This window comes from Zalophus californianus, chromosome 7, assembly GCF_009762305.2.
Source record: "Zalophus californianus isolate mZalCal1 chromosome 7, mZalCal1.pri.v2, whole genome shotgun sequence".
Classification (NCBI taxonomy): domain Eukaryota; kingdom Metazoa; phylum Chordata; class Mammalia; order Carnivora; family Otariidae; genus Zalophus; species Zalophus californianus.
In genome coordinates, this window is record NC_045601.1 from 107,727,626 (window position 1) to 107,740,124 (window position 12,499).

The window sequence follows — 12,499 nt, forward strand, 5'->3', positions numbered from 1 at the left end:
GCTGGAGATGGCATTGCCACCATGAGCGGGTGGAATGTTAGAGCATAGAGCATAGTTCGCTAACACCACCTTGGGGGAAGGAGACGAAGGCAGCACCACTGGTCCAGCAGACTGTCCTGTGCTGCCCAGGGGACCCCTGGATTCACATGAAAGCACCTGAGATTCCTGGGGGTTGATTACTGGAGAGAGGAACCCCTGGAAAGGCTGGATCCCCTGCCAGTGCTGGAGAAACGGGCCACACACTCTACTGTGGGGGACTTGTATATTATCAGCTCAAGAGCTCTCTTTAGGAAACAAAAGAGGGGCGCCTGGGTGGCTCAGTCGGTTAAGCGTCTGCCTTCAGCTCAGGTCATGATCCCAGGGTCCTGGGTCGAGCCCAGGAGACACATCAGACTCCCTGCTCCACAGGAAGCCTGCTTCTCCCTCTCCCTCCGCCTGCTGCTCCCCCTGCTTGTGTGCTCTCTCTCTGTCAAATAAATAAAATCTTAAAAAAAAAAAAAAGAAACAAAAAATCTCTTTAGTGCCTGGCTCAGGGTTGATGCTCAATGAATATTTGTTAAATGAATAACGACCCCTAATTGATTAATAAGGTGTTAAGTTTGGAATTAACATCCATATTCTTGGCATTGTACATGATCCTGTTACCCTGGGATCCTGGCCCCCGTTCATTTCTGTCAAGTCTGTACAAAGCTTCACATCAGGCCCAGCACCCCACCTTCCTGGCTTCCTGGGCTCCTCACCCTGACCTCTCGCAGAGGCTGGGCCAAGGTGAGGAGACAGAGGTGAGGGGGGGGCCTCTTCTCATGCCTGGCTGTGGGAGAAGGAGACAGAGGTAGGACAGCGTCCTCCCCAAACCCCAGGATCACTCTGCAGTTCCCAGAGTCTCACCCTCAGGAAGCCCTCTTCCTCAAGGGAGCCCTCCCGGATTTCTGCCTTTTCAAAATCTGCCAAATTCCCTCCTCCCAGGGCAGACGTGAATTCAAATGTTTTATTTGCGTCATTTAAGTTCTCCTTTAATTGTTCTCAGTTCTCTGCACCTCAAATGTCCCAGTACCCGTGGCACACCACCCTCCTCCCTCAGAAGACCTCAGTCGGAGGCGGGAGACAGAGCCCAGCACCAGAAACTTCCATCTGCGGGAGGAGGCAGGTCACACACAAATAGCGCAAGGCTTAAGGAAGGAATACGGGGGGGCTCATGGAGCACCAGGCCCAAGCTCGGTGGGTAGAGAGCGTCCCCTCCTCCCAGACTGGGCTCCGGGGCTCCTGGCCTGCGGCCCCCCCGGCTCGGCGGGCAAGCCGAGCGGGGGGGCTGCGGGAGCCGGCGGTGGGGCTGCGGGCCCGTGGGGGGCGCGGCAGCCCGGGGTCCCCCCGCGCGCACGGCGCGGCGCGGACGCGGCTGCAGGTCAGGAGCACGTCCAACAGCAGCAGCTTGAAGAGCAGCAGCCGCAGCGCCCCCAGCCGCAGCGCCTGGCCCCGCACCCCTGCGGGAGGGAGACGAGCCGTCAGGGGCCCGGAGGCCGGCTTCAGCCCCTCCCGCCCGAGAAGGTTCCCCCGGGTGGAGGAGCCTTGTTCTCCCGGGAGGAGGGGCCTTGCCCTCCGCCCGCGCCGGTCCTCCTCCCCGCCGTGCCCCAGAGCCGGGGGAAGTCCTCCCTGGTGTCTAACCTCAGCTCTACCTGGTAGTAATAACACATACCTTCCTAGCCTTCATTTTATTACCCCCCAAACCAGGGGGGGGGGTGCAGGCCAAGCAGGAATTATCATCTGACGCAGAGAGTAACCAGCCCCATATTCTCTGCGTGGTGAGGAAGTAGAACCCGACTAGGACTCTCTCTGTCCGGTGGGTGGTGGGACTGTCCACCACCCAGACAGTCTCCCAAGGCTCTGATGTTGACACCATCCATCTGGGCTGCCCAAGGAGAGCTTCATGGAACCTTCTGTTAGCTGTCACCTACACTTTTCAACTGGTGTCCAGGAATTAGTCTGGGGTCAGAGGATCCACTCTCATTTACGCATGGGTAGACTGAAGCCCAGGCTTGTCAGTGCCCAACCCAGCAAGGCAGCCTCTTCAGGGAACACCCACCAAGCCTCCCCCAAAACACACACAACAGTGGGACCATCAGGCCAGACCCAAACAGGGCTCAAGATCCCGGTCCCCAATACTCACCCCTGAGACGCTCCCAGAGGCAGGTCCTGGCTGAGGAAACCTCTCCTGCAGCCAAGAAGAAGGGAATGAGTCGGGATGGGCTCTGTGCTCCACCCAAGCTCTGCGCCCCAGGCCTGGCACAGGGCAGCTGTGCATGGCAAGTTGCATAAGCGGACAAACGAACCAGCAGCAGGAAACATGAGCCCATTTGCTACGATTCCTCTCGGGGACTCAGATCTTTCTCAGTCCCCACTGTCCACTACTCTGTGCCCCCGGGGGAGGCTGAGGTCTCTCGGCACTTTTAGACGAGGACTTGGATTTTCTTAGCAGCCTTCTTTGAAAGACAGGGCATTTACTCAACAAACATTCCCATTTGGAAGATGCCAAAACTACCATAATCCAGAAACAGGAAGTCATCTAGTAATAATAATAGCTGGCTTTGGACGTGTCCCCTAAACATCTCTGTGCCTGTAAATTTGGGAAAATAATATGACCTACTTCATGAATGTAAGGTGTCTCGAACAGTGCCTGGCACAGTGTGAACAATAAGTAGATGATAGCATTTTGTTATTTGATTGTCATTTGGTTCTTCTAGGTAGGGTGTCATAGATAGAGTGATATAGAGATTAACCTTAGGTACATAAACCTAGATATCAACCCTAGGTAATAGGAGGGAGGTGGTATTATTACCTTTTGGAAGTCATGCATCAGAGCCTGGATTTGAAGGAGATATTTGTAGGCTGGATATTTGAAGGAGTTGCAAATCCAGGACTCAAGACCCTGAGGCCACCCTGCTCTGAGCCCAGGCATCACCTCATTCAGATGGTTGGCACGGGGACACCCTCCATGCCCCCACGGGAGCCTGCCCTGTCTCCCACCAGAGCCTGTTTCCAGAGTGTGTGGGAGGGGCAGGGAGCATCCACAGGGGCCCAGGCTCCATCCCCACCTGACAGCTGTAGGGGCCGTGTGCTCTGGCTGCGGTCGCTGGCCTCAGGCCCAGTGTGGCAGACCAAGTTTTCCCAGGCTGCCAGCTGATCAGAGGGCAGAGAGAGCTGAGCCAAGCTAGTCCAGGTGCCGTCAGCCTCTGGGGAAGGGCCGTAGGTGAAGGCGTCCAGTGAGCTGCCATTGCCCGCTGAGAACCAGATGGGGCTCTCAAAGCCAGGGGGTGCGACATCGAGGACGAGGCAGACCACCAGCGTCTGCTGCTTCCCATCCACCAGCAGCGTGATTGGTGGGGCCAGAGAGGGGAAGGGTGTGCCGCCCACACCTGTAAGAGAGCACGCACCTGTGGGAGGGCTAGATCTGTCCCTGCCAGCATCTCATAATAGGCTTCTATCCTTCCATCTGGGTTTGCTCCCTCTGTCCATCTATCTCTCCTTCCACCCACTCATCCATCCTCTCTCTTTGCATTTGCCCATCTATTCATCCATCCTTTCCCCAGCAACCGTCTTTCCGACATCTATTCTTTCTACCTTCCATCTGTGTATCTGTCCATGCTTCCAGGCATCCATCCATCCCTCACCCATCTATCCTGTCTGAACCTGTGCCAGGAACTGGGGATAAAACACTGATGAAGACTGCCCCTGCCCTCAAGGAACTCAGTCCCATGGGAAAGATAGCAGATGCATAAACAAATTCTTACACTACCTTGTTGTGCCAACCTCAGGAGGGTGGTTACCGCTGGGGAGGAAGGGAAGGAAATAAGATCTGGAATGAGATCAAAGAGGGCTTTGAATGTATCTGTAACTTTTTGTTTCTTTTATCTGATTCAAATATGGCAAAATTGAAACCATTTGTTAATCTGAGTGGAATATGAATAGATGTTTATTGCATCATTGTCAGTTCTTTTTTGTAGGTCTGTAGCATTTTTTTAAGATTTTATTTTTTTTTTAAGATTTTATTTCTTTATTTGACAGAGAGAGACAGCAAGAGAGAGAACACAAGCAGGGGGAGTGGGAGAGGGAGAAGCAGGCTTCCCGCTGGGCAGGGAACCCAATGCGGGGCTCCATCCCAGGACCCTGGGATCATGACCCGAGCCAAAGACAGATGCCCAACAACTGAGCCACCCAGGTGCCCCTTTAAGATTTTATTTTATTTTATTTTATTTTATTTTTTTAAAGATTTTATTTATTTGAGAGAGAATGAGAGATAGAGAGCGCGAGAGGGAAGAGGGACAGAGGGAGAAGCAGACTCCCTGCTGAGTGGGGAGCCCGATGTGGGACTCGATCCCAGGACCCTGGGATCATGACCTGAGCCGAAGGCAGTCGCCCAACCAACTGAGCCACCCAGGCACCCTAAGATTTTATTTTTAAGTAATCTCTACACTCGGGGCTCCGAGTCTTTACTGAAAAGAATAAGATTGTGGAAAATCAGGACTATCCTGGAAAATACAGGGCAGATGTGATAATCACCCATGTGATTTATTTTTTTATTTTTTTAAAAGATTTATTTATTTATTTATTTATTTATTTATTTATTTATTTGACAGAGAGAGAGAGAGCACAGTTGGTTAAGTGTCCGACACGGTTTTGGTTCAGGTCATGACATTGGGGTCATGAGATTGAGCCCGGGTCAGCTCTGAGCTCAGGGTGGAGTCCGCTTGAGGTTTTCTCTCCTTCTCCCTCTGCCCCTCCCCCCCAGTCTCTCAAATAAATAAATAAAATCTTCAAAAACAAAACCAAAAACAAAAATCCCACAGACAAATTCACATCTTGAGTTAAATGCAGCCAGGCTAAAGAAATACCCCAGGTGGGGCTCATAGGTGGCTCAGTTAGTTAAGTGGCTTCCTTCAGCTCAGGTCATGATCTCAGGGTCCCGGGATGGAGCCCCAGTCGGGCTCCCTGCTCAGGAGGAGTCTGCTTCTCTGCATCTGCCCCCAGCTTGTGTCCTCCCTTGGTCTCTTTCTCTCTCAAATAAATAAATAAAATCTTAAAAAAAGAAAAGAAATACCCCGGGGTGCAGGAAAGGACACTAGAGGATCTTAAGGGGAGGTTGGAGGGGAGTGCTCAGGAAAGGTTTCTCGAAGGTCAAAGAACAGATCTAGAAGCATGTGGATGGTAAGTAGCCTACTCAGGATTTGAACTTGGGTCTCTGATTCCTGCTCTCATAGACCACCCCACTTGGAAGGATGACTAAAATTTTGCTACATGACACAGGGCATCAAGCCTGGGACATGGTCTCAGACTGAGCTTGTCGAATTCCTGACTTGTCCGCTTAATTTACTGAGTCTTAATTGCTGCATCAATATAATGAGGTTAATAACAGCAGTCCAGTAAAATTGTTGTGAAGAATAAAGATCATGAATGTCAAACGCCTTGGTAAATAAGTATTATTATCAATACTAATTTCAATAAGACATGGCAAACGAAGGGGATAGAGAAAGCTGAGAGTGAGCTCCAGGACCCTTGACCTCCTGAGCCTCTTCACTTGAGACAGATAGAGACACTCCCCAGGTTGAGTTTAGCATGTGCCTCCTCCGTGAAGCTGCCCAGGATTGCTCCTCCTCACCCTGGCTGCTTCCTCCTCAGAGCTCGGACCTCTTGCCATGAGCTCTCCCTGCCCCACATGGGTGTGGTTTGTCTCCCTAGCAAGGGAGAGCTTGTGACAATACTGAGGGCCAGCTTTAGATCAAAAAGATGACCTTCCCCCACCACATATGTGCAAACATGCACATGCTTCTAGATGGAGCTGGAATTCCCTCCTCTAAACACAAGTCCTGTGACTCCATCCTTGATCCTTGAAGGACTGAGGGTAATACCCTTGGGAGGTCATGCGGACCTTGCGGCCTCCCCCGAAGGGGAGCAGGGGGTGAACATGAGGCATTCTGAGCCCTGTTGGAAGAGGGCAATCTGAGGGCAGGAGGCCAGGACAGGAAGGACAGGAGAGGACCTCACGGTGCTGCGGTGTCCCCGCTCGGGCTACCCCATCTCCACCCTCTCCGGACGTCCGTCGGCTTGCTCTTAGTTCTCTGTACCTCCAAGACGTGACTGCCCTACCTACCAACACTGCAGCCTCCAGGGAGCGGGACTCGGGGCCCCAGCGTGACGGAGCTGGAAGGCAGATACGATGGGGAAGCGAATGGGGGGCTTTTGGGGAGACCCTCCCCAGGGACCCCAAAGGGCTCTCTCCTGCCTTCCCCGCATCCCACCCCTACCCAGAGAGGACCAGAGCTAGCGAGTCGGCTTGGGCCAACTAATGGGGCACAGAGAGGGAGGCAGGGAGGGGGCTCACCTGTGGGCAGGGCTGGACACCCGAGGGCCAGGAGAAGGAGAAGCCAAGTCCCGGCCATGGCCCTCCTGCGAGGAGGCAGGAGCCAGCTGCAGACCTGAGGTGTGGGCTGCGGGAGGAGGCACCCGCAAAACTGCCTCCCGGGCCACAGGCCCAGCTGCAGCTCAGCTGCTCCACCACGGAGCCGGAGCCGTTTCCCCCGCTGAGGAGCCCCTCCCGCCTCCACCCTGGCCCTCAAACCCCGTCCTCTCAGGGGCCGGGGGACTCAGGGTGCCACTCCCACTCCCTACTGCCTCCTGTTGGAAGAGCGGCCCGGTGGGCCCAGCCTTCCCCCGGTCGCTGGCTCTGCCATCTACAGGCTACAGAGCACCAGGCCGGACGGGAAGCCGTGCATTTAGCCGGTCCTCCCGTCCACCCACCTGCTGTAGGCCCCAAGTCACGGGTGAGGCAACTGAGGCTCAGAGAGATTGAGTGACCTGCTCAAGGCCACACAGCTGGCAGTGGCAGTCAGGGCCGGAACCATCTCCTGATGGCCGGCCTTCTGATAGTCGAAAAGCCCAGCACACTTATTTCCCCGTTGTTAGAACACCCCGCACCCACACGTTTAAAAACAGAATTTCATTCATTCTTTCTTTCTTTTTTTATTTTATTTTTTTATTTTTTAAGATTTTATTTATTTATTTGACAGAGAGAGAGATAGCGAGAGCAGGAACACAAGCAGGGGGAGTGGGAGAGGGAGAGCAGGCTTCCCGCGGAGCAGGGAGCCCGATGTGGGACTCGATCCCAGGACCTTGGGATCATGACCTGAGCCGAAGGCAGACGCTTAACGACTGAGCCACCCAGGCGCCCTGTTTTCAATTTTTTGAGGAACTGTCATACTGTTTTCCAGAGCAGCTGGACCATTTTGTATTCCTACAACAGTGTACAGGGGTTCCAATTTCTCTACATCCTTGCCAACATTTGTGATTTTTTTTTAAATAGTGGCCATCCCAGTGGTGTAAATTGTTATCTCATTGTGACTTCAATCTGCATTTCCTTAATGATTGGTAATGTTGAGCATTTAAGGCTCCCTGATATACATCTGCTACACTAATTTTTTTTAAAGATTTTATTTATTTATTTGACAGAGAGAGACACAGCGAGAGAGGGAACACAAGCAGGGGGAGTGGGAGAGGGAGAAGCAGGCTTCCCGCCGAGCAGGGACTCGACCCTGGGGCCCTGGGATCATGACCCGAGCCGAAGGCAGACGCCCAACCACTGAGCCACCCAGGCGCCCCCGTTATACTAATTTATATTCTACTGCAGTGTATGAAAGGCATCCCCACCAGCATTTGGCATTCCTTAAAAAAACAAAACAAAAATCCTAATTTAATCAGTTAAAAATGGTATCTCATTTCTCTGATCACAACATTCTTTTCTCATTCCTTGTTTCCTTCATTGCATTGTTTATGGCCCTCTTGCAGTCCTAGTGTTTTACTAATTTTGTAAGCGCTTTCACATAGCAACCATACCAATCCTTGTATATTGCCCTTGCCGAAGCCATTCCTAATTCATTGGCTACTTTTAATTTCACTTTTTTTCTTAACTGACAGTTTTCTGTTTTGTATGAACCAACCCCTCCATCGTTTTAATGGGAATTACCTCATCCCTTTTAAGTCTAGAAAAGTCCTCCCCCCTCTAGAGAACCGATACATTCTACTGTCTTTTTGTGCGTGTGAAGTTTAATCCCCACGCCCCCACCACCGTTATAACTCTGTCAGGGATTAATTTTGGTGTAGGATACAAGATATGCATCTAAATTTCAGTCTCCCCCCAAAGATCTAATTGATGATCTCCCGATTATTAATTGAATAATCTTTCCTGTCCCTATTATTTGTGAAACATTCTCTGTGTTAATCTCTTTTATGTTGGTGGGTTTATTTCTTCCCGGCTCCCGGTTTATTTCTTCTTTATTCTGGTGCCAGCCTCACCCCATTTCCGTCGGGACGGTTGCTTTAATAGTGTGTCGATTGCACCCTCGGACGCGGGGAGGGAGCCCCGGCGGCGCGGGCCGCGCTCCCTCCCCTTCCCTCCCGGCCGCCTGGAGGCCTGGGGCGCCAAGTGTTCCCAGGCGCAGCGGGCGCCCAGGTGCGCTCGGTCTGCGCGGGCTCCCGCCGGGAGGGGGCAGGGGAGGCAGGTGTCCCTAACGACTCTCGCGCCCTCCAGCCTGGGGAGGCGCTGGCCGGGGCCCCGTTACCACATTACAAATTGGGAAGGAGCCCTCTGACCCCCTTAGGGTTTTAAGACCTTCTCAGGGATGGGGAGGCAGAAGACCCCGGTGCCAGGCGCCTCCCCTGCCCGCCGCCGGCTGGGGCCATCTCCTGCTGCTCACCTGCCCTCCCACTGGCCGCCTCCCCGCCCCCCGCAAAGGTCGGCTTTGCAAGTTTTCCTTGCTCGCTCTCTCATAGGTCCCCTCCTTCCAGGAGCCCCAAGAATCTCCCTCTGAGGCCACAGTCTTGCTGATCCTAAAGATGACCTTGCCCAGGGCGGTGAGGATGCCCCGACTCGCCGGCCTTGAATCTCAGGGCTGAAATCCTTCTCTGAGCTCCTCACTGGGATTAAACCTGCTGTTTGCTGACCCGCTGCTGAGAGCCAGGTCCTGTTCACAGACCTCTCATTTGATCCTCACAACATCCCGATCAGGTGTTCGCATCCCTGTTTACAGCTGGGGAAACTGAGACTCAGAAAAAGGAAGATAACAGGGCTGAAGATTCCCCTGCAGCAAGCGGTTGGAGCTGGGAGTTCACTACAGGGAGGACGTGTTTACAGGTCTCTCTCCAGGGTTCTTTTTCCGAGGCTGTCCAATTGGAGTACCCATCTGAGTGCCTGGCACACAGCAGATTATCCCTATCTCCCCCTTTTTTGGTCAAATGCACAGAGAGAAAACCAAGGGCCCTTCTAAACTGAGATGAGCCACATAGGATGTGAAAAAGAGAATTAAGAAAAAGTAGCGGTGCTTATTGAAAAAAGACCATTGTTATAACCAAGCGATTACTGATTGTGAATCTGACCCATCCATCCAGTGAGAAGATTGCAACAAGAAGGGCAGATCAGTATGTGTGTGTGTGCTGAAGCAGCAAGTAGAGGTCTCTTCCAGTTACTACTGACAGGGCCACCTATTTCACTGATCAGATAAAAATCCTACCATGAGAGTTATAATACAGAATAAAAATCACCTGAATGTTCAGTAACAAGGAAGTAGCTAGGGGCGCCTGGGTGGCTCGGTCAGCTAGCTAAGCGTCTGCTTTGGGCTCAGGTCATGATCTCAGGGTCCTGGGATCGAGCCCTGTGTGGAGCCCCATGTCCCCTACTCAGTGGGGAGCCTGCTTATCCCTCCCCCTCTGCTCCTCCCCCAGCCCATGCACACACTCTCTCTCTCCTAATATCAAATAAATAAATAAAAATCGGAAAAAAAAAACCCACCAAAACCAAACCCAAGGAATTAGCTAAGTAAACTAGGGTGCCTCTATATGATGAAATATTATGCAAGCCTTAAAATATCCTTGTCATTTATTGGTGTCTTTATTATGCCAGGAATTGGGGCTGGGGATAATAAGACAAAGAGGGTTGCTCCCAGGAGTCAAGAAAGGAGACAGATAGGCTCACAAACAAATAAGGGACTTGGAGCATAACAGACACCATTACTGAAATGTGTGTGTGTGTGTTTGTGTGTGTGCAGAGGTAGAGAGTGGGGTCCTGGGAGAGGGAGATCATCCTTCTGGAGTTGGTGTGAGCATTAGGAAAAGTGATTTAGAAGATGACACTTGAGCCAAGTCATGATGACATGGGAAAATGTTTCAGTTACAATGCTAATTTAAAGAGGATTAAAAAATATATATATATATAGATCTAATGTTCATGGAACCACCACCAGCTTTGGCTTGCTTTACGCCAAGTTTAATTTACATGAGAAAACATTTAGAAAGGTTTATCTTGAATAAACTATTGTTATTTTGGGTTTTCTGATGCTCACTGCCAAAACTGATCTTAACTAAAATACATACTAGATATCCCAGGGTCCTAGCAGGAACACAGATGGGGAATATGAAGAGAGTTTAATAAAAGAACTATTTATAAAGGTGTGGGTAGGGTGGCAAGGAACCGCTGGAGCTGCAATAACACCCCAGAGCTGACAACAGTGGGGTGTCAGCACCTGAGGTCTGAAGAGGGGAGGGGGGAGCAGTTACAGGAACCCAGAGCCAGAGGGAGCTGTGTGGAGAGGGTGCCTGGTAATAGCTGTGACCCTCAGTCAATGGACATAGTCGGTGTGGATCCAGCAGCTAGGGAAGAGGGAGAATAAATTCCCTGACTTGGGCATCCTCCCATATTCTGACCCCCAGCTGTTGTTGCCCCCCCTTGGCTGAATCCAAGTGGAGGGTATAGGAGTCCTTTGACGCAGTTCAGCTTCCCAGAGCACAGGGCTGGTGTGTGTGTGTGTGTGTGTGTGTTTTTCTAAAGGGTCCCAGGGAAGCCACCTCTTATCTTTTGTCCAGATGAAAAATCCATGCCCCTAGCACAGACGACACACGTTGTCCCATCAACTACAGCATCAGTGAGAGGGGATGTCAATTTGACCATGTTCCCACTGAAACCTAAAATGTTAGCTACCACCAGTGTTCTTTACCGAAGTTAGCAGGGGAAAACTGGGGGTTACAAGGCCTAAGTTCAACTCACACCTGTCTGCTTTCACCCCCAATGAGACATTCTCCTTATCCTTTGCCAGCACCAGATTCTTTACCTGGTGGGTGGCTCAAACTTTTATTCCTATAGGGTCTGAGTCGTTAGGTTGTCTTGACTTTGTTGGGTTGCTGAAGTTTCCTGTTAACCTAAGAAGAGACACCTCAGTGAATCCCCTGGGCTCCAGATCTAGCCCCATCTCTATGATGCAGGAGCAACCTAATTTTCTCTAGTAATTGGGTCTAATCAACCAAGACTTTCCAGAGGCACCTTTCTCTGCCTATTGGATCAGTAGCAGCAGAAACCAAAATGGCCAGGGGCCATCTCAGCTTCCAACTCATCAGTACTATGATCACTGTATGGTGGAAGTGTTTCTCCCTTGGATACTAGGATCACCAAGCTCCCTGAGTCCATTCCATTATTGGAATGGGTAGTAAAAAGTTCTTCCAGTAGGTTGTAGACTTGAGGTATAATAGGGAGGAGCCTCCAACTACCCCTACTTATGTCTTGGCTCTATATGATTGTGCAGGGGTATGGTATAAAGAACGCACTGCATCCAGCAGGATAGCCCCAGCATCTGGCAAGGTGTAGAGTCTCAGCTTGCTCTAGATGAGCCTTCAGCAGGTCCATCCACCATCCTATCTTGCTAGCTGCTTTTGGGTCACGGGGCACATGGTAAGACTAGTGAATTCCTCGGGAGTGAGCTCATTTATACATTTCCTTGGCAATGAAATGCGTGCCCCGGTTGGAGGTGATATTATGCGGAATACCACGGCAATGAGTAAGGTATTCTGTCCGTCCGAATGCCTGATGCTGGCAGAACGGTGGTGCTGACAGAAGCATTGGAGGCAGAGAAGGTGAATTCATACCTGGACTATGTGTCTGTTCTCATGAGGATAAAGCACAGCCCTTCCATGCTAGGAGCGCCCAGTCAGATCAGTCTACCACCAGGTGAGAATGGTGCCCAATCAGGGACCCAGCATTGGGCTGTCAGTAAGTTGGGCGCTCAGCACCGGCCGCAGCCAGATTAGCCTCAGAGAGGGGAAGGCTATGTTACTGAGCCAAAGCATAGCTTCTGTCCCTGCTACCGTGGGTCCCTTGGCCAAGGCCTACAGTGCCCAGGGAACGAGGCTGAGCAGGGTCCACAGGACTGTCCTTGTGTCCAGTGGATGACCACGATTTCCCGTGTCTTTATGGGAGGTATTACAGCTACCTTGCCTTTGGCTGTTAAGCATCACCGCTTGGCCTTTACGCTACCAGGACACCATTTGGCCCAATGAGATTGTAGACCTCAGTCCCACTGATTCATCCAGCACCCCCACCAGCATCTCCAGCCTACGGAGGACAGCCATCAGAGCAAGTCAAGGATGTGGGTGGCTCTCACCGATGCATTTCTTCTCCTCCTTCTTCTTC

The 12,499-nt window shown here is 51.6% G+C and overlaps 1 protein-coding gene across 1 annotated transcript; it reads right to left on the reverse strand.

Moving 5' to 3' along the window:
* Positions 1–1,170: 1,170 nt before the first annotated feature.
* Positions 1,171–6,431, reverse strand: PTCRA (pre T cell antigen receptor alpha). The gene is made up of 5 exons (XM_027604070.1): positions 6,374–6,431; positions 3,791–3,823; positions 3,090–3,410; positions 2,165–2,209; positions 1,171–1,481 (listed from the first exon to the last, which is right to left on the reverse strand). The coding sequence occupies exons 1-5, from the start codon at positions 6,429–6,431 to the stop codon at positions 1,171–1,173; spliced, it is 768 nt and encodes a 255-aa protein (XP_027459871.1).
* Positions 6,432–12,499: the final 6,068 nt, after the last annotated feature.